This window comes from Salvelinus sp. IW2-2015, linkage group LG20, assembly GCF_002910315.2.
Source record: "Salvelinus sp. IW2-2015 linkage group LG20, ASM291031v2, whole genome shotgun sequence".
Lineage (NCBI taxonomy): Eukaryota > Metazoa > Chordata > Actinopteri > Salmoniformes > Salmonidae > Salvelinus > Salvelinus sp. IW2-2015.
In genome coordinates, this window is record NC_036860.1 from 11,975,142 (window position 1) to 11,997,044 (window position 21,903).

Here is a 21,903-nt window from a genome sequence, read left to right on the forward strand (position 1 = left end):
ACAAGGTCCTTTGCTGTTGTTCTGGGATTGATTTGCATTTTTCGCACCAAAATACGTTCATCTCTAGGAGACAGAACGTGTGTCCTTCCTGAGCGGTATGACGGCTGCGTGTCCCATGGTGTTTATACTTGCGTCCTATTGTTTGTACAGATGAATGTGGTACCTTCAGGCATTTGGAAACTGCTCCCAAGGATGAACCAGTCTTGTGGAGGTCTACAATTTTTTTTTTAAGTTTTGGCTGATTTCTTTTGATTTTCCCATGATGTCAAACAAAAAAGGCACTGAGTTTGAAGGTAGGCCATGAAATACATCCACAGGTACACCTCCAATTGACTGATATTATGTSAATTAGCTTATCAGAAGCTTCTAAAGCCATTACATTATTTTCTGGAATTTTCCAAAACTGTTTAAAGGCACAGTCAACTTAGTGCATGTAAACTTCTGACCCACTGGAATTGTGATACAGTGAAATAATCTGTAAACAATTGTTGGAAAAATGACTTGTCATGCACAAAGTAGATATCCTAACTGACTTGCCAAATCTATAGTTTGTTAACAAGAAATGTGTGGAATGGTTGAAAAACGAGTTTTCACGACTCCAACCTGAGTGTATGTAAACTTCCGACTTCAACTGTGTGAAATCTGAAATTTCAGGGCCTACGTCTGAATTCCAAACTGTTCCAACACTACATTTTCCTAAATGAATGTATGATTCACCAATTAAAACATCAACATTGTGTTAATGAATTAACTTGTTAGCTATTTGAGGCACAGTAAACCTATGGAGACTAAAGGACCCAGCTTCCTCTTCAAATGGTTGGGGTCAAAGATCCTTTGTCCCACCAATCTTTATTACCAAGAGCGTCATTATAGGAAGCTGATAATATTGGTGCAGTGAGACCATTATTACACTCATTTATTCCTTTGTGTTTGACAGTAGACGCCCTGTTACAGCTTTCAGTCTAGAGAGAAAGAAGAGTATATCAAGTCCTTCTGAAATATTTTTGGTTTCACAATAATTTATGGTAATGTGTGTGTGTGTGAGTGAGAGAGAGAGCGAGGCGTGCAGAGGAAGCCCACAGCTTGTACAGTATGTTACTGGGAGGAACTAGTGCAAGCAAGTAGTTGTAAATCAAGACATTGTTGGCCAGACTGTTACCGTAATGTCTTGCATAGCAAACCCCTTCAAAAATGTACTTTCAAAAAATGAATGCTTATACGTAGAATAGTTACACAATCTAAAAATAATAGATTTATTGTATATAGTGYTTTTCATTACAAAGAATTTCAAATCCGCTTTAAAAACAATAATCCATTCCGGGTGCTGGCATTGGCAAGTGCTGGTGTTCCACAGCTGACCGGGTGTTGAGGCAGTTCAGAAAGGCAGTGTGCAGTGGAGGAAGTGTTGCTGGTACAGGAAGGGAGAAGTGTCAATCAGATACTGTAGATGGGCCTGGAGCTCTTCCTCGGGCACCTTTGCCGTATCCTCCACAATGTGTTTAAAAAAAAATCTAGGATATACACTTAACACACATGAACAGAAATAATCCCATTAAGTACAGTATTAACAAGGAAAGTCACATATGTGTCTAAGTTCTCCAGTTCCACTCACAATGGGCATGATCCGATGCTCAGACATGAGCTATGTCCTGACCTGTTTCTTCATGGTGATACGTGGCAACTTTATTTGAATGAATCAAATTATAACACTGTCATGGTCAAAATCGCTATCGGATCACATCGTCACACTTCAATCAATACTGCCATCCTCATACCAATCTTCGTTATCACCATTATAATAAAATAAAATATCTAAGCCCCACGGCGTATTATTTCTTAATCCAGCCCTGACCCAATGTAATAGTTGTACCATACAACCTTCTCTCTGGTAAAGCGAGTGAGAAACAACTTTCTTCTGGTGTTATTACGGTATATTTGACGGTGATGGCCAAGGGGGGAGATGCATTTCCTCTATAGAGGAGAAAAAGTCAAGAGGTTGCTTCAGCTTTACCTCCCATCTGTACATACAAGAAAACTGTGAGTTTAAACCATTTCTTTTTACTTAACTTCTCTTTCTCTGACAGTTGAATATTATTTTCTTCTAGGTTACCATGTCATAGAGCTAGCAGGAAAGGCATTTCACTGTACTTGTGCATGTGACATTAACATGAAATATGACACTTGTCAATATATCTTATTTGTGTAAATTGTGTCTGACATTATTGCTCTTTCTGTATCTTGCTTTCTTCTCTTTCCTTTTAAGTAACGATTTTTCTGGGTGTCATTTGATGAGGTTTTAACAGTCTGGAAGAGCAGGGAGCTTATTTAAACTAGACAGTTATTTTTCTCTTCCTATCACTCAAAATTATTTCTCAATTGAGTAAGCCTATAGCTTCAAATGTTCCTTTTCACCTCATCAGCTTTGATCCTGTAAGATGTGTACGAACAGATATCAACAGATACTCATCTTTACCGGACCTGGGTTCAAATACTATTTCAGTTATTTCAATTACGTTCACATCCATTTCAAATGAAGTATTCAGATGTTTTTTTTTTATTTGAAAGTAGTTGAATATTGGAATGTATTTGGAAGTATACTTGGAAAGTATTGACATATATTAAAATATTTTCAAATACAACTAAATACTCAGATGCATTTGAAATAATGAATTTGAAAATATTTTCAAAGTATCTTTTTTATATTTCTTTGCTATCTTTTTTTATATGAAATTATTTGACAATAAATTCAAATACATCCAATAGAWGTAGTTGATTTTGGCCACGTTATTTGAAAGTACTCAAATACACAGAAAATGTGTATTTCATAATTAGTTATTTAAATACTTGTGTATTTAAACTCGGGTCAGGATTCTACATGTCATTGAAAGCAACTACTGTACACAACTACTGTACACAGGAGTAATTGTGTCTGTCCCAGGTGACCTAAGTGGACCATTATGTGGCTCTGGGCACTGCTTCCGATCTGCTTGGCGGTGTTTGGCATTGTGGGCATATGGGTTGTGTAAGTATTTCTCTGACGTCTGTGTGTGCTCCCCTCTTCAACCACTTCTTTATTAGCAATAGGCAGAAGAATACTGTGGTCACTTATGCTACAACGATATGGCAATGATGATGATGATGATGAAGAAAATGTTAATGTTTACTTACTTTCAGTACAAGTAACAAAAATAGAACACTTGTGCTCTGAGTCACCCTTCACAGGGTTTGGTCTGGAAGATATACAGTGCCTTTGAAAAGTATTCAGACCCCTTGACTTTTTCCACATTTTGTTATGTTACAGCCTTATTCTAAAATGGAATGAATAAATGTTTTTTAAAAACTCAGCAATCTACTCACAATACCCCATAATGACAAAGTGAAAACAGGTTTTTAGAAATGTTTGCAAATGTATTAAAAATAAAAAACAGAAATACCTTATTTACTTAAGTATTCAGACCCTTTGCTATGACACTCAGAGTGGAGGTCAGGTGCATCCTGTTTCCATTGATCATCCATGAGATGTTTCTACAACTTGATTGGAGTTCACCTGTGGTAAATTAAATTGATTGGACATGATTTGGAAAGGCACACACCTGTCTATATAAGGTCCCACAGTTGACAGTGCATGTAAGAGCAAAAACCAAGCCATGAGGTCGAAGGAATTGTCCGTAGAGCTCCGAGACAGGATTGTGTCAAAGCACAGATCTGGGGAAGGGTACCAAAACATTTCTGCAGCACTGAAGGTCCCCAAGAACACAGTGGCTTCCATCATTCTTAAATGGAAGAAGTTTGGAAACACCAAGACTTTTCCTAGAGCTGGCCGTCCGGACAAACTGAGCAATCGGGGGAGAAGGGCCTTGGTCAGGGAGGTGACCAAGAACCCGATGGTCACTCTGACAGATCTGTGGAGATGGGAGAACCTTTCAGAAGGACAACCATCTCTACAGCACTCCACTAATCAGGCCTTTATGGTAGAGTGGCCAGACGGAAGCCACTCCTCAGTAAAAGGCACATGACAGCCCACTTGGAGTTTGCCAATAGGCACCTAGACTTTCAGACCAAGAGAAATAAGATTCTCTGGTCTGATGAAACCAAGATTGAACTCTTTGGCCTAAATGACAAATGTCACTTCTGGAGGAAACCTGGCACCATCCCTACGGTGAACCATGGTGGTGGCAGCATCATGCTGTTTGGATGTTTTTCAGCGGCAGGGACTGGGAGACTAGTCAGGATCGAGCGAAATATGAACGGAGCAAAGTACAGAGAGATCCTTGATGAAAACCTGCTCCAGAGCGCTCAGGACCTCAGCCTGGAGCGAAGGTTCACCTTCCAACAGGACAACAACTCTAAGCACACAGTCAAGACAACACGGGAGTGGCTTTGGGACAAGTCTGGGACAYGCTTGTAGTGTCATACCCAAGAAGACTTGAGGCTGTAATCGTTGCCAAAGGTGCTTCAACAAAGTACTGAGTAAAGGGTCTGAATACTTATGTGAATTTGTATTTTTTTMMTTGTTGATAAATTAGCAAACATTTCTAAAATCCTGTATTTGCTTTGTCATTCTGGGGTATTGTGTGTAGATTGATGACGGAAACAAACAATTTAATACATTTTAGAATAAGGCTGTAACTTAACAAAATGTGGGAAAAGTAAAAGGGTCTGAATACTTGCTGAAGGCACTGTATGTTGTAATGGGAGGTATTCAAATACTAACTACAGTTCTTGTTCTTGCCAGGTTTGGTATCGCTGTATCGAATGAGACTGTTAACATCACAGACAGATTCCCCTACATCAGGTAGGAGTCACACTGGTCTTGCAATCAAGTCAATGTCTCACAGTACTCCATAAAGGAAGGCCCTGAAAATTGTCAAAGACCCCAGCCACCCCAATCATAGACTGTTCTCTCTACTACCGCATGGCAAYCGGTACRGGAGTGCCAAGTCTAGGACAAAAAGTKTTCTCAACAGTTTTTACCCCCAAGCCATAAGACTCCTGAACAGGTAACCAAATGGTTACCCGGACTATTTGCATTGTGTGTCCCCCCCCAACCCCTCTTTTACACTGCTGCTACTCTCTGTTTATCTTATATGCATAGTCACTTTGACTATACATTCATGTACATACTACCTCAATTGGCCCGACCAACCAGTGCTCCCGCACATTGGCTAACCGGGCTATCTGCATTGTGTCCCGCCACCTACCACCCGCCAACCCCTCTTTTTACGCTACTACTACTCTCTGTTCATCATATATGCATAGTCACTTTAACCATATCTACATGTACATACTACCTCAATAAGCCRGACTAACAGGTGTCTGTATATAGCCTTGCTACTCTTATTTTCAAATGTCTTTTTACTGTAGTAAAACTGTAGTTGTTTTATTTCTTTACTTACCTACACACACACACACACACACACTTTTTTTCTCCGCACTATTGGTTAGAGCCTGTAGAGCCTGTAAGTAAGCATTTCACTGTAAGGTCTACACCTGTTGTATTCAGCGCACGTGACAAATAAACTTTGATTTGATTTGATCACTTTAATATTAAAGTTATAACATTATTCAAATTGTATTAGTCGTGTGTACGGGACACGCACGGTATACCTCGTCCAATTAAAAACATGCTTGCAGGTTACTTCTCGACAATGCAGCAACAATAATAAATTATCAATATAAGAATACGAACATAACGTAAATGACTGAAAATAAAATAAACATTTTAGCATACACAGAACAGCCTCAATTCGTCAGGGCATGGACTTTGCAATGTCAAGTTGGCTGGATGTGTTTTGGGGGACCAGTATTGATACACAGGAAACTGTTGAGCATGAAAAACCCAGCAGCAGCATTGTAGTTCTTTACACACTCAAATTGGTGAGCCTGGTAACTACTACCATACCCCGTTCAAAGGCACTTCAATTTTTTTGTCTTGCCCATTGGCACATATACACAATCCATGTCTCAAGGCTTAAAAATCCGTCTTTAACCTGTCTCCTCCCTTTCATCTACACTGATTGAAGTGGATTTTACAGGAGACATCAATAAGGGTTCATAGGTTTCACCTGGTCAGTCTATGTCGTGGAAAGAGCAAGTGTTCTTAAGGTTTTGTACACTCCGTGTAAGTATAATACAGGAAAGCACAATTTATTGTCCAATATTTACACGTGTATTGGAGAGGGGTGCACGTGTATAAATTGAGCAGTATAATACGAGTCTGGTAGCAGCAGTTGTGATGTGTGTGTAATGAATGAATTTATGTGTGTGTATAATGAATGTATGAGTGGGTGTGTGCGTGCGTGAGTGCACGTGTGCTAAGGTGTGGAGAATCAGAGCAGGTGGTCAGTTCAAGTGTTCAGCAGTATGATGGCTTGTGGATAGAAACTGTCTCTAAGCCTGTTGGTATCAGACCGGAAGATGGTATCGGAGCATGAGGTCTGATATCAACGGGCTCAGAGACAGTTTCTATCCACAAGTCATCAAACTGCTGAACACTTGAATTGGACTGACCACCTGCTCTGATTCTGCACACGTTAGCACACATGCACGCACTCACACAGACATACACAGTCCCAGTCCCAGATGCAACCGGTCAGGACGCGCTCAATGGTGCAGAGGTACTATTTGGAGAGGACCCGGGGCGGCATGCCGATAGCTAGCATGGCGTATTAAAGTTCACCCAAATTACAAAATGACATTGGTTTCCTTACCCTGTAAGCAGTCTATGGACAAGGTATGACTCRAGAGTGGCGCAGCGGTCTAAGGAACTGCATCTCAGTGCAAGAGGCACTTGAATCCTCTTGCACTGAGGTTTGAATCCAGGCTGCATCACATCCGGCCGTGATTGGGAGTCCCATAGGGCGGCGCASGATTGGCCCCACGTCGGCCGGGGGAAAGGCCGTCATTGTAAATAAGAATTTGTTCTTAACTGACTCGCCTAGTTAAAAAAAGGTTACATTTAAAAAATGACAGCAATCCATGCTTTGGTTGTGTTTACCGGTCTGCAAGTCAATGGTACTTATATTAGCTTTTTTGCGCCTCATGTCCAAATCATCTATAAGCAACTTCATTGAGTTACACACTCATCTTTTAGATACTTTAGGATGATTTGAAGCAAAAACTAAGATACATTTTTTACATAATGTATGAGAGGGAAACAATAAGGTGTGTATTGTGAAATCAACGAATACACATTTTGATGTTATTTGTTTATAATCGTAGAGAATTGAAATGTGAATATTTGTGTTCCATAGTGAATGTGGCACCTATAATCCTCAGAGCTGCATCTTTGCTCAGATCTGCAACGTCTGTGCTATCCTGGGTAAGTGATAGATGCGCGTGCACGCACGCACGCACGCACACACACACACACACACACACACACACTCTGAATACCCCCTTCTCTCTCTGTGTGTCAGCCCTGTGGGTTGTGGTGATCCGGTTTCAGCAGGTCAGGGACTATGGTCAGAACAGCAAGGTGAACATTGCCAGTATCGTACTGGGCTTCATCTCCTGTGTGGGCATCTCCCTCATCGGAAACTTCCAGGTATCGTTTAGAATCTCGCTTCAGTGTAAACTATTGTGATTAAGGGCAGTTATCGCAATACTATTATATTATGTTTGTATTATTGTGATACAAGTCCTATTATAAACTGGGTGGTTCGAGCCCTGAATGCTAATTGGCTGACAGCCGTGGTATATCAGACCGTGTACCACAGGTATGACAAAACATACACTTTTACTGCTCTAATTACGTTGGTAACCAGTTTATAATAGCAATAAGGCACCTCGGTGGTTTGTGGTATATGGCCAATATACCACGGCTAAATGCTATGTCATGCTTAAGAACAGCCCTTAGTCGTGGTATATTGGCCATATACCACACCTCCTCGGGCCTTATTGCTTAAATATCCTCCGCCCCTCGCATGTACACATAGCAAGTTGACATATTGTTAAACCTTGACAATTGCTGACAATATCTCCTTCGTTCCATCTTCTCTCCCATCCCTCCCTCCCTCTCTTCATCCCTCTCCTTCAGCAATCTGTAGTGATAGGGATCCACTTGTTGGGAGCGTTTTTGACCTTCTTGGTGGGCCTGGCCTACTTCTGGCTGCAGGTGTGGCTCTGCTACAAAGCCCACCCCTTTAAAGACCGCCACTGGGTTGGACCTCTRCGAGCTACCTTCTGTAGCATCTGCAGCGTCCTGGTCATCACCAGTATCCTTACAGACCATACCGCTGGTGGCGCTCGCCGTTCTCAGAGAATGTCTCTTCATGTAGGAAGATTAAACACATCTATTACTCACTGTTGATGCATGCTTAACAGTGTTTATGCAAAATATAGCAACTTGAATACAAGTGAGAATATGACACATAAACAATGGACTGTAGTATATATTCCCTGACCAGAATGGCAGTACAGTGGTACACTACACTTAGCTGGGAATGAGACAGTATACAAACTGTATAGTTTCGACATTGACAGGTCATCTGCTTGTGTTGTTGCTCCTTGCCTGGCTTTTCCCTCCCCAGTGGTTATACTTCATACTACCAGCTACAAATCTGGAGCGGCCGTTTGTGAGTGGGCCTTGGTCATGTCCTTCTTTGTCCTTTTTGGCCTCTTTGGGTCCGAGTTCCGTCACATCGACTTCCACCAGCTCACCGTGCAGAAACAAGGTCTGAAGACACAGAGCACCAACGGAGTGGTCAGAATGAATTATGTTTCATAGTACAGCCAACGAGACCGTGACAATGACCATGCATTGATACACTGTTCATCGCTTAGCATCTAAAAACACACACACACACACACACACGCTGGGTTATTTTGACCCAGCTAGTTGGTTTGCGTGAATACCCAAACATGGGTTAATTTAACCATCATTAGTTGTTTTTTTACCATCAGTTGGGTTGACCCAGCAGCTGGGTCTTTTTTTAATGTAATCCATAGGTTATTTTCATGAGGCGTGGCCTATTAGGGGCATGGCTTTCAAATATATATTTTTTTGGCCACCTGTAAGAGTAAAGGTCATTCCTGTTAATCATGTTAAGTTTTTACACTGCAAATTTCAAATTTATTTGAATATTTTTGTACATTACATATTTGAATATAACATTCATAACATTATTATTTACATATCCCAACATTGCGATATCCCATATTTGGGGATATGTATTAGCATAAGCTCACATACTTGTATAAGCCTCATTAAAGCTTCAACAGTGTCAGTGTTTAACCGTAACATGTGATAACAATACAACAGAACACATGAACCAGACTGACATTTACGCTCACGGGTGGCCAAAAATAACTATCTGAAAGCCACGCCCCTACAAAGCCATGACTCCAGTCTTCTGAGCTGACCCGCTGGGTCATATCTCAATAACCCAGCATCAATAACCAAGCAGTTTTTTAAAGAAAACAACCCAACTAAGTGGCCCAATGCCTGCAACCCAGCAGTTGGGTCAAACAACCCAGCATTTTGTTTTACACGCACAAACAACTTTTGTATTACTGTTATTTATTTACTTATTGAATATTATGTTATGAAAGTATTGAAAAAATGCATAAAGTTATATAAAAAAATGTTTTTCACAATTCTAATTGTCTTGTACTGTTATTCAGTCAAACGGATCTAAGATTTTCTCCCCTTTGGTTTTATTTTTGTACCAACAGATATTATTTCAATGGCACATCAAGACATGAACACTGGAAACATATCTACAGTATTTATCTAGAGGAAGATGAATTAACTGATTATTGCCATGGAAATTGAAATCAACTTTAATGTGATTTGATACTTCAACAAAGTTTTTTTTAAAAGTCATGTGTCTGAGGGTTTACGTAACTGTAAGTGTTTTTATTTGACTAATGTTTAATAAAATGTAACTTTAAACATACTGTACAGAGAGTATCGAGCCTTCCATCAGTGTCTGTCATGTAAAAAAAAAAGTGTTCTCTGTGCAAACACATGTAATTTAATGTAAATGTTGCATAAATTAATGTTGCATTGTAAAACAGCAGATAATTTTTTTTTACAAACATTTAAACAATCAATGTTTTTGCATCAAAGGTCCATATTGTTGATATATATTGTACCAAATCTGTTTTCAGTGCTATTAGTGTTTTTGATTAAATAGGCATATAGCACTGTGTGTCCAAGCCTTTGCTCTAGGTGAGTGCTGTGTGCAGGGGGTGGCTGTCATCAGCTGGTCTGCCCTTCATTTTCTTCAGAACTACCCTCTCACACAAACAACCAGAGATGTATTCAGAGAGGTAAAKGCATTAAGAACATTGCAGATAGAAATACAATTTATAGACGTGGCATGACACCTAATTCTATGTGACATATAAGGATAGCTGTTCTACGTAACGCATTTATATCTGAATGTTTTTTAACGTTGCACCCTCCTGAACACACCCGGTACTCCGCGGTTGCACCGGCACAGACAGATTGGCTGCCCGCCAAGGAGAATGCTGCAGTTTCTTCAGGCTCTGTTTCGTCAGTCCGTTTAGCCAGGCTATCGAGCTGAAGGTGAAGACTGACTGTTTCACATTGAATTAGAAAGACAGCATGCTACATGATGTCTCAGTCAACCCTGAGCGTTATTGCAGAAAATACAGGTCAAGATTTGTTTCGCGGTAAGTAGTCTACAGCATCTATTCACCTAGAGCCTATATATTTGTTTCTGTTGAAAGGGGAGAATATGTCCTCAATGTTTCGACTGCAGCAGTGGTGGATGCTATGTTTCGTCCCTCTACCTGTTCGTCACATGGTATTGCTTTCACTACATGATGTCTCAGTCAACCCTGAGCGTTATTGCAGAAAATACAGGTCAAGATTTGTTTCGCGGTAAGTAGTCTACAGCATCTATTCACCTAGAGCCTATATATTTGTTCGACTGCAGCAGTGGTGGATGCTATGTTTCGTCCCTCTACCTGTTCGTCACGTGGTATTGCTTTCACTGTTACAGGAATATCTGTGTGAGGGTGATGCAGAGGCGCTGTACTGCACTAAGTCAATTCTACCACATGGTGGCACCATTAAGCCTATACTCACTTCAACATACACTGATTAACCTTAGTTTTGTTTGACTGTTCTTGGGCCTCTCCATTACCAGGTTATAGGTGCCTCTGACAGTTTCCTGTCTAAGGCTCTGAMGAAGGTGATCATCAAAGATCATCGCAGAAATCTTTTTCTGGGATAGTCACCATGTGAAATGTCGTGGGGTAAGATATTTTAATTTTTATGGATTCCTGAGTTCCTTAGTTGCGGACCTTTGTCCCTTTTTATTGAAATTGGTCTAAAGTGTATCTGGGTGTCTCAGTTGTCTCGTTTCATATTTCCCAGGGGACGTAAGTAAACAATAATGTGGCTCTGGGCACTCCTTCCAATCTGCTTGGCGGTGTTTGGCACTGTGGGAATATGGGTGGTGTGAGTATCTTAACAGACTGGTCTGCTCTCTCCAGCTACTTGTCTAGATATAATAACAGTGTGGTCTTATGCTACGGTACAATGAGATGGTGTRGATGATAATAAATAACAAACAGAAAACCACTGAAGTATTGATATGCTAACGACAGTTCTTGTTCTTCCCAGGTTTGGTATCGCTGTGTCAAATGAGACTGTTAATATCACAGCGAGATTCCCCTACATCAGGTAAGATGGTCTTTACAACACTGTAAAGGGTTTACCCTGAATTCCACTCTGTAACTGGACTATGTCAATAGAGGCACTCCCACAGACCAGTTAAACTGGTATAACCACTAACAAAACATGCTGGGAAATGTTTCTGAGCCCACAATGGCACAATACCATTGACACACTGGTGGCTATTTGTTTTAAAGTCAATATTTCATTACCAAGTCATTTCCAAATGTGTAAATAATTCAAATGTGAATTTGTCTTCCAGTGAATGTGGCAGTTATGATCCACAGAGCTGTATCTTTTCCCAGGTCTGCAACATCTGTGCTGTCTTGAGTAAGTGAATTTATTCAGCACTTTCACGTTGGTTTCATACCACTTTATTATTCTTTCTTGTCTTTTGTGTCACCTCAACCTTCTTCTCCCTTCTACACCCCCTCTCTCTCTTTTCTCTCTCTCTCTCTCTCTCTCTCTCTCTCTCTCTCTCCCTCTCCCTATCTCTGTCAGTTCTGTGGGTTGTGGTGATCCGGTTTCAGCAGGTCAGGGACTATGGTCAGAACAGCAAGGTGAACATCGCCAGTATCGTACTGGGCTTCATCTCATCTCTGGGCATCTCCATCCTCGGCAGCTTTCGGGTATCGCTTTACGATTAKAATAGGATACTATAACTACAGTATTATCGTCATACGAATCTCAATATCGTCCCAATCCTAGCATGTTCCCTTAAAAAGATGCCATATTGACATACCCTGATATACGGTTGACAATATCCTGCCTGGCTCTTTCCCTCTCACCACCATTTCTCTCTCCGTCCACCTCTTTCAGCAATCTGTGTTGTTTGGCATCCATGTGTTCGGGGCTTTTCTGGCCTTCTTTGTGGGCCTGGCCTACTTCTGGTTGCAGGTGTGGCTCACCTACAAAGTCCAGCCCTCTACAGACCGTGGCTGGATGGGGCCTCTCAGAGCTGCCCTCTCTAGCATCTGCACCATCTTGGTCATCACCAGTATCCTTTAACATCAGATCAATCAGCTGAGATACATCAGAGTGAGAGCACAAGGGGAGTGCTCGACGATCCAAGATCAACACAGCTGAATGGTGACCCAGGGTCAACACAGCTAATTGTAAATGATAAAAAAAATTATCCCAAATCATGCTTCTTTACATGAATTTACAGTGAAAACATTGCACATAAAAATAATATCATAAAACTGTATGTCCTCCCTACAAACCGCTATATTTTAGACATTGTCACCTGTTTGGGTTATGCTCCTTGACTCCCCTTTCCTCCTCAGTGGCCATAGGTCTACTCTTTGATACTGGCTACCGCTCAATGGCGTCCATTTCTGAGTGGGCTCTGGTCATGTGCTTCTTTGTCCTATTTGGCCTCTTTGCATCCGAGTTCCGTCACGTCGACTGTCACCTGCTCACCGGGCAGAACCAAGGCCTCAGCYAGACCCAGAGCAGCAACAGTGGTGMGATCATAATGTACAATAGTACAGCCAACGGAACAGTAATGTAATAATTACATAACATTTGAACATTCAGCTCTGACTGATGAAGCTCCACTTAACTGTACATATTTGAAACCTATTGTTGAATAAAATCCTACTCTTTTTCTTTGATAAAATACTACTGTCTTTGATGCGGCATCTCCTTAGCTAAACCTTTTTTGTTTGGTTTCTGTTGAGTTTATGGGAAAAGGAGAGTGATTTTTTGGATCTTTGTTCATCTTTTGACTACAGCAGTGGTGGTTGCTATGTTTTCTCTCTCTGTAGGTTGATGGTATTGCTTTCACTGTTACAAGAATCTGTAGGGTGAGGGTGAGAGGCGCTCTACTGTAGTTAGTCCATTCTACCACATGGTGGCACCATCAGGCCATGTAAGTCAGCCTGGCCTCAGAGCCATACGAAACATACTTTATGTGTTTCTTAGCACCTCCAAGACGTATGATACCTACTAAGACAGAAACAAAAGGAGGGAGTTCGGTTAGTTGGTCAGTCGGGTGGGGTGTGTAAGTCATGACCTTCTAGCAATCCAAAAGTTGCGTGTTCGAGTTGAGTAGGGGACAACGGATACATTTTTAGTTAACCCGTCCCCTAACCCTTATTCAAAACTTTAAGGAAAACTCCACCCAAAAACTATATTTTGGTATTTGTTTCATTAGTTCATTGTAAACATATTCCCACAATGTTTTGCTTGTCAGCAATCACATTTTCAAGATCTTTAACTTTCAAAGTACAGAAATCARCCKCGTATGATGCATTTTGCTTATTAATGGAAAGAAATCATACGGGGATGATTTCTGTATTTTGAAAGTTACAGATCTTGAAAACTAACCTGCTACATAAATTCACCTAACCTTTGTCATGTTAGTTCTCTTAACCTTTCATGTAAATGATCCTAACCTTTGCAGTTAGTTTCCCTAACCATCAATGTAAATTCTCCCCATAATTCTAATTTGTTGCTACAGCGCAGCAAGCAACCTGGTCTCATCCAATTAGTATGCTATTGTACGACCGGGTAAGATGTATGATATTATGGCTCCTATAATTCGGATGATATTATACGAGCGTTTTTCCATTAATAATGTAACCTAACGTAACCTAATTAAAAATGGAACCTAAATTATTCATACTAAATGGAGTTTCACATTTACGTACAGAATCATACCAACTGAGTGGCAAATATCTTTCAGCTTACAATTTTGAACTTTTAAAGTACATTATACTGCATCTCTGTGTTCCAAAACAGAGTAGAGAACATACGACATATTTAGTCCATAGCTTGTGTCTATATGTGATTAGATAATCATTAGAAGAGCAAAGAGGATCATTTAATGGCCCCGTGGTGTCTAGTTTCATCTATCCCAGGTGACCTACGTGGATCATAAGGTGGTCCTGTGCGCTACTTCCGATCGGCTTGGCGGTGTTTGGCACTGTGGGCGTATGGACGGTGCGAGTATCTGACCGGCTGGTTTGCTGTGGTCACTGACACCTCAAGCTAATGTACAATGAAATGGTGTCTAATAAAAAAAAGTACTATTGGTGCAAGTAACAGACACAGAAAACGTATTTTCTGAGCGCGAGAAACAAAACACATTAACTGAATAACTCAATTTTGTTAGTGTCAAACTCCACGGTGTGTTCTGAAAAAGGTTTCAGTTTCACTGAAGTGTTGAAATACTTAACACAGTTCTTGTTCTTGCCAGGTATCGCTGAGACTTTTAATAATATCACGGAGAGATTCCACCACATCAGGTAGGACTCACACTGGTCTTTACAACACTGTGAAGGGTTTAACGATTCCAGAGTAATGCGGACCATGCAAATCATGGAGCCACAAATATATCCAACTGAAGTGGAGATTAAGTTTAGGAATTCTATGACTGAGCATAGAGAGGAAAAGTCCAGTGGCAATACTTATATTTTTTCTCTTGTTAACAAGTAGTGATTCCTCAGATAGAACAAACTTTTGCGGTCGTTTGTCGCTGTGTGTCAWCATGAAATTAAATGATGGCTGGGAAGTTATTCAATCGGCAGTGCGACAGGTAGCCTAGCGTTTAGAGAGGCGTGCCAGCAACCGGATGGTTGCCAYTTTGAATCCAGGTCTGATGGGAAGTGAGCTGGAAACGGGAGGGTTGCTACTATCCAATCCTAGATGCCATTTCCTGCCGTTGTGCACTTGAGCAAGGCACGTAACCCCCCACAACAACTGTTCCATGCCCAGTGTGGCAGCCCCCTGCTCCAACCTGTATACGTATGTCTGTGTTTTGGAGGGGTTGGGATACAGCAGAAGTTACATTTTGGTTGGACGTTTTGGACAATTGGTGAATTAAGTCATCTTATTCAATCAGCATCTTGGATCGGCACCACCACAGACCAGTTAAACTGCTGCAGTATTTTCCCTAACAGATGCAACTATTATTTCCTCAGTTCTCCCACTGCAGTGTAATGTACAGTGTGCTCCTAATGCTTTCTCAGTATCTGTAGAGAATTTACATTTTGAATTTGTCTTCCAATGAATGTGGCACCTATGATCCACAGAGCTGTATCTTTTCCCAGGTCTGCAACATCTGTGCTGTCTTGGCTGGGTGGATTTATTCAGCACTTTCAATGTTAGTTCAAACCCACTGTACTTAGCATTATTTTCTGTCTTTGGCATGTGACAGCCTTCTCTCTTCTATCCTCCTCTGTCTGTCTGTCTGTCTGTCTGTCTGTCTGTCTGTCTGTCTGTCTGTCTGTCTGTCTGTCTGTCTGTCTGTCTGTCTGTCTGTCCTGTCTGTCTGTCCTGTCTGTCCTGTCTGTTTCTGTCTGCTGTCTGTCTGATCTGTCTGTCTGTCTGCTGTCTGTCTGTCTGGCTCTGCTGGCTGGTCTGCTGTCCTGCTCTGCTGCTCTGTCTGCCTGCCTGTCTGTCTGGGGTCTGGCCTGTGCCTGGTGCGAGCAAGCAGTGGCCAAGCAGTACTCCACACCATCATTAAGTTTGCCGACGACAAACGGTGGTAGGCCTGATCACTGACAACGATGAGACAGCCTATAGGGAGGAGCTCAGAGACCTGGCAGTGTGGTGCCAGGACTACAACCTCTCCTTCAACGTGATCAAGACAAAGGAGATGATCATGGACTACAGAAAAAGGAGGGCCGAGCATGCCCCCATTCTCATCGGGCTGTAGTGGAGCAGGTTGAGAGCTTCAAGTTCCTTGGTGTCCACATCACCAACAAACTATCATGGTCAAAACACACCAAGACAGTCGTGAAGAGGGCACGACAACGCCTATTCTCCCTCAGGAGACTGAAACGATTTGTCATGGGTCCTGAGATCCTCAAAAAGTTCTACAGCTGCACCATTGAGAGCATCCTGACTGGTTGCATCACCYCCWGGTATGGCAGCTGCTCAGCCTCCGACCGTAAGGCGCTACAGAGGGTAGTGCGAACAGCCCAGTACATCACTGGGYCCAAGCTTCCTGCCATCCAGGACCTCTATACCAGGCGGTGTCAGAAGAAGACCCTAAAAATTGCCAAAGACTCCAGCCACCCTAGTCATAGACTGTTCTCTCTGCTACCGCACTGCAAGTGGTACCGGAGTGCCAAGTCTAGGTCCAAAAGGCTTCTTAACAGCTTTTCCCCCCAAGCCATAAGACTACTGAACAGCTAATCAAATGGCTAACCGGACTACTTGCATTGACCCCTCACTTTACCCCTACCTACATGTACATATTACCTTAATTACCTCGACTAACCTGAGTCCCCGCACATTGACTGAGTACGGGTACCCCCTGTACATAGACTCGTTTTTTTATTGTTGCTCTTTTCTTTTCTTTTTTTCTTTCGTTTATTTAGTAAATATTTTCTTAACTCTTATTTTTCTTAACTGCTTTGTTGGTTAATTAAGGGCTTGTAAGTAAGCATTTCACGGTAAGGTTTACACCTGTTGCATTCAGCGCATGTGACAAACAACATTTGATTTGTTTCGATTTTTGACCCCCTTGTTTTTGGCAGTCTGACTGAGTGCCATATGGTTTCTCAAATGTTTACTTTGTTGAGTTAAATATGCTGTTGCCTAGCTATGTTGTATGGTGAAGTGTGTTTGATTCCATGGCAGAACCATCAAATCAGAGTCTGTCTCTACAGAATGAGGAAGATCATGTAGCTGTACTGTCTGCGCGGAAACCAATGTATTTTCCTTGACTGTCTTTTCCCTCCTTAGTGTCTATAGGCATACTCTCTCATTTGCGCTTCCGCTCTGGAAGTGGCCATTTCTGAGTGGGCTCTGGTCATGTCCTTCTTTGGCCTGTTTGACCTGTTTTTGGTCTGAGTTCCGTCKCATCGACTGTCACCAGCTCACTGTGCAGAAGCWAGGTCTCAGCGAGACCCAGAGCACCAACGGTCTCATCGGAATCGCAGGTGGCCGGTGGCACCTTAATTGGGGAGGACGGGCCCATGGTAATGGCTGGAATGGAATAAATGGAATGTTATCAAACACATGGTTTCACAACGTCCTCTCACTGTGTTTATTTTCAGAAAACTTAACATGTGTAAATATTTGTATAACAAGATTCAAGAACTGAGACATAAACYGAACAAGTTCCACAGACATGTGACTAACATKAATTTAATAATGTGTCCCTGAACAAAGGGGGGGTCAAAATCAAAAGTAACAGTCAGTATCTGGTGTGGCCACCAGCTGKATTAAGTACTGCAGTGCATCTCCTCCTCATGGACTGCACCAGATTTGACAGTTATTGCTGTGAGATGTTACCCCACACTTCCACCAAGGCACCTGCAAGTTCCCGGACATTTCTGGGGGGAATGGTCCTAGCCCTCACCCTCTGATCCAACAGGTCCCAGACGTGCTCAAWTGGATTGAGATCCGGGCTCTTRGCTGGCCATGGCAGAACACTGACATTCCTGTCTTGCAGGAAATCACGCACAGAACGAGCAGTATGGCTGGTGGCATTGTCATGCTGGAGGGTCATGTCAGGATGAGCCTGCAGGAAGGGTACCACATGAGGGAGGAGGATGTCTTCACTGTAACACAGCATTGAGATTGCCTGRAATGACAACAAGCTCAGTCCGATGATGCTGTGACACACCGCCCCAAACCATGACGGACCCTCCACCTCCAAATCGATCCCGCACCAGAGTACAGGCCTCGGTGTAACGCTCAATCATTCGACGATAAACGCAAATCCGACCATCAACCCTGGTGAGARAAATCCGCGACTTGTCAGTGAAGAACACTTTTTGCCAGTCCTCTCTGGTCCAGCGACGGTGGGTTTGTGCCCATAGGCAACATTGTTGCCAGTGATGTCTGGTGAGGACCTGCCTTACAACAGGCCTACAAGCCCTCAGTCCAGCCTCTCTCAGCCTATTGCGGACAGTCTGAGCACTGATGGAGGGATTGTGCGTTCCTGGTGTAACTCAGGAAGTTGTTGTTGCCATCCTGTACCTGTCCCGCAGGTGTGATGGTTGGATGTAACGATCCTGTGCAGGTGTTGTTACACGTGGTCTGCCACTGCGAGGATGATCAGCTGTCCGTCCTGTTTCCCTGTAGCGCTATCATCTGCAGTCCTCATGCCTCCTTGCAGCATGCCTAAGGCAAGTTCACGCAGATGAGCAGGATCCCTGGGCATCAGTAGAAAGGCCTCTTTAGTGTCCTAAGTTTTCATAACTGTGACCTTAATTGCCTACCGTCTGTACGCTGTTAGAGTCTTAACGACCGTTCCACAGGTGCATGTTCATTAATTGTTTATGGGTCATTGAACAAGCATGGGAAACAGTGTTTGAACCCTTTACAATGAAGATCTGTGAAGTTATTTGGATTTTTACGAATTACATTTGAAAGACGGGGTCTATTTAATTATGTTGTCAGAATGTTGCAGGGTGAGGATGACCTAGAGGTGCTGGACTGTATTTAGTTAATTCTACCACATGGTTGCCCCATCCGTCTACTGACCTATACTCATTTCCGCATACTGAATAGTTTTTAGCCTTTACGGTATACAACATATCTTTTAATCACAAAACAAAAGTAAATTCATTAAATATATGTCTTACAGACTGGGTAGTTTTGCCATGTTTTGCAACCTTATTTATGGAGTAGTAGTGTGTTTATCTAATGGTGTGTTACGTGTGAATTGAACACTTGGCAGTAGCATTTTGTCACCATATCAGGAAAAGTCTGGCCTTTGTCTATCTCTCCACCTGTCAGCTGGCTAACAATGAGAGAGAGAGAGAGAGAGAGAGAGCAGGAAAGGAAAAGTTCACAATGATATCATGTGAATGTCATTACTATATAAATGTCACATTTTCTTTAGCAGCAATTTTGTCATAATGTAGAAATACAGAATGTTGCGTTTATATCAGGTATTAAAAACATTCAAAGGTTAATACAACACTGAGTTGCGGTCTTATCTCCCATGTCTTTTATAGCCCGACTATGCCACACAGCTTACTTCTGTGGGTACAATATATTCCGTGAGCTATTTCAAACAGCTKAGAAAACACAACGTTTTTAATTGTGAGAAAGATTTGCGCCTATCCCCTTCAAATGCTCTCGTGATTTTAGGCTCGTCTAACGTTAGTTTGGCGCCTTCTACTCCACTRCATAGATGTTCTCTGTGTAGGAACAGACATGGACATGTAGGAACAGACATGGCCACCGGAGACACTATGGAGCAACATRGCATTATCATACTGATGGGAAAATGTCGTTCTGGTGACATGCCAAAACATTTTGGAAGATACCCCTGATCGGGCCAGACATTTTGCATTCACAACAATTTGTTAGGGGTATTTTAAGATGAACTGAGTAACTTGGCTGCTCATAGGGCCAGCCATAGTGATGGGAGGGGTCCTTGGCTCATCTCCACTTTTATCCAATTCAGTCTGTATGGACAAGARGTTGATATTAAATTACCTTTGATTCTACTTCTTTGTATTTCATAACTTTTACTGCCGCTATAAAATATCTGTGGCGCCCGTTTTAGTACGGAGTAATGGGTTTTAGATGGGAATCTCAAGCCCCCTAGCTCCTTTCCCCCGTCCCCTTAGCATTCTTTCACATACTCCGCGCTGTGTGATCTCTAGAGGGGGCCTTTGACGAGAGGCGAGGGGATCAGACATGCTGGAATTCTATGGGAATTTTCCCCAAGTACCCGTTTTTTTTGGTMTCGTTTCAAACTTAGTTTTTTGTTTTATAGTGTTCTCAGTAAGACATTGGAGCAATGCAGGCCTAATACAGTGAAACATTGTAAGTAGAGAGGGAACATAACTTGGATTAAGTATCATAGATTACTACATATCTTCACTAGATGGGATTGAAATTGCGTACGGTGCATCTAATGAGGAGMAATTCCTAAACTAGTCCAGGTGTTTTCATTAAATGGCAAAGGAGGCCCCTGATAAAGCAAATAAACCTAATTTAAAAAAAGAAAATGAGAGTCAAATACAGAGAGGTCATTGATGTACATCTTTTAACGGTTGAGAGTGAGACATTCTCTTCRAGTCAAAGAGAACGGTTGACGAAACGCCTGATTTGTTAGTCTTGACTTTGATTCAAAAGGACGCCGTGCTGCAGCCTACTGTAATCTCAATAAACACCTGCCTCGGCTCAAATTGCTCTTATCCCACTCACAGCTCTTGACCAGCAACAATAGCTCTGCTCCACTATCGCAGAACAGAGCACTCGCCCCAGGCCCTCGGACCATGGTCTCACAGTGTGCCCTAACCCTTATCTTCTGATTCCCCAAATCCTGTTCAAGACCCGGCGAAAGGCCACGTCTGTCCAAGAGCAGCGGCACGAACCTGGAATTCTCCGGGACAGATAGAGGGATATATTGTATATATAAAGAGAGAATGAGAGAGAAAACGGGGGTCAGATAGAGGGATATATTGTATATATAAAGAGAGAATGAGAGAGAAAACGGGGGTGGGGGGGGAAAGAGTAAGAGAGAGAGAGAGAGATACAGAGTGGGCACCACCAGCTGTGATCTCACCCTCCTCTCCTTGGCACAAGGTTCCAGAAAGCTGCCCTTTTGCAGAAAAATGCCAAGCGCACCACATTCCATCCACCGGCACACAAAAGCCCTCGTCTCTTTCTTCCCCCCCGCGCGCGACAATCACATAATTATATAATTGCACTAGTGTGCAGACCCAGCCACTCAGAAACGGTATATTTGTGTATGTGACAATGGAGGAAGTCTGGCTCAAAAGACAGTGGGCTATGCAGTTAGGGAGGGAGATTGTCGTGTCGGAGCATGAGGGCGAATGAGTGACCTTCTGTCTGGTCTGTCCCCCACTCTAATGCGGTGCATTGTGATTCTATGTAACGCGGGTGGGGACTTTTTTGGGTCAGCGGCCCAATCGGCACTAGCTGCTGGACACGGGGACCCATGAAATGTACAAAAACAGAGAAAGGGAGGGATTGAGAGAGAGAGAGAGACCAAGTCACTTCACAGTGAGACAATAACCCAGAGTAGACAAAAATGCCCCATGCTATAAGATGTACTGGGCTGATATGAACAGACTGAAACATAACAATGACACACACACACACATTGTCTCTGTCTGTCCTGTCATGTCTGTCTGTCTGTCTGTCTCACTCACTCACTCACTCACTCACTCACTCACTCACTCACATACCATGACAATTAGCATGGGACAGTTAAGACAGACCCCCCCCCTGTCCACGCTCCCAGATGAGAATCAAGCCACTGTCCCTGATGACTGGCCACCTCCCAAATTTCTCTCCCTGCAGCCCGG

General features: G+C 42.5%; 2 protein-coding genes across 3 annotated transcripts; both read left to right on the forward strand.

Annotated features, from left to right (window-relative positions):
- The first annotated feature begins 1,961 nt into the window (after window positions 1–1,961).
- LOC111980412 (modulator of macroautophagy TMEM150B-like) lies at window positions 1,962–9,862 on the forward strand. 2 transcript variants are annotated; one of them, XM_024011137.1, is made up of 8 exons: window positions 1,962–2,037; window positions 2,939–3,022; window positions 4,736–4,795; window positions 7,254–7,321; window positions 7,419–7,546; window positions 8,039–8,216; window positions 8,532–8,704; window positions 9,676–9,862. In XM_024011137.1, the coding sequence occupies exons 2-8, from the start codon at window positions 2,958–2,960 to the stop codon at window positions 9,703–9,705; spliced, it is 702 nt and encodes a 233-aa protein (XP_023866905.1). In that variant the 5' UTR covers window positions 1,962–2,037; window positions 2,939–2,957; the 3' UTR covers window positions 9,706–9,862. The 2 variants fall into 2 exon arrangements, with proteins under 2 accessions (XP_023866905.1, XP_023866904.1); XM_024011136.1 differs by having other exon boundaries at window positions 8,532–8,675.
- A 925-nt stretch (window positions 9,863–10,787) lies between these two features.
- Window positions 10,788–13,286, forward strand: LOC111980243 (modulator of macroautophagy TMEM150B). Its single transcript, XM_024010928.2, has 8 exons — window positions 10,788–10,852; window positions 11,121–11,229; window positions 11,351–11,434; window positions 11,600–11,659; window positions 11,913–11,980; window positions 12,152–12,279; window positions 12,470–12,647; window positions 12,937–13,286. The coding sequence occupies exons 3-8, from the start codon at window positions 11,370–11,372 to the stop codon at window positions 13,161–13,163; spliced, it is 726 nt and encodes a 241-aa protein (XP_023866696.1). The 5' UTR covers window positions 10,788–10,852; window positions 11,121–11,229; window positions 11,351–11,369; the 3' UTR covers window positions 13,164–13,286.
- Window positions 13,287–21,903: the final 8,617 nt, after the last annotated feature.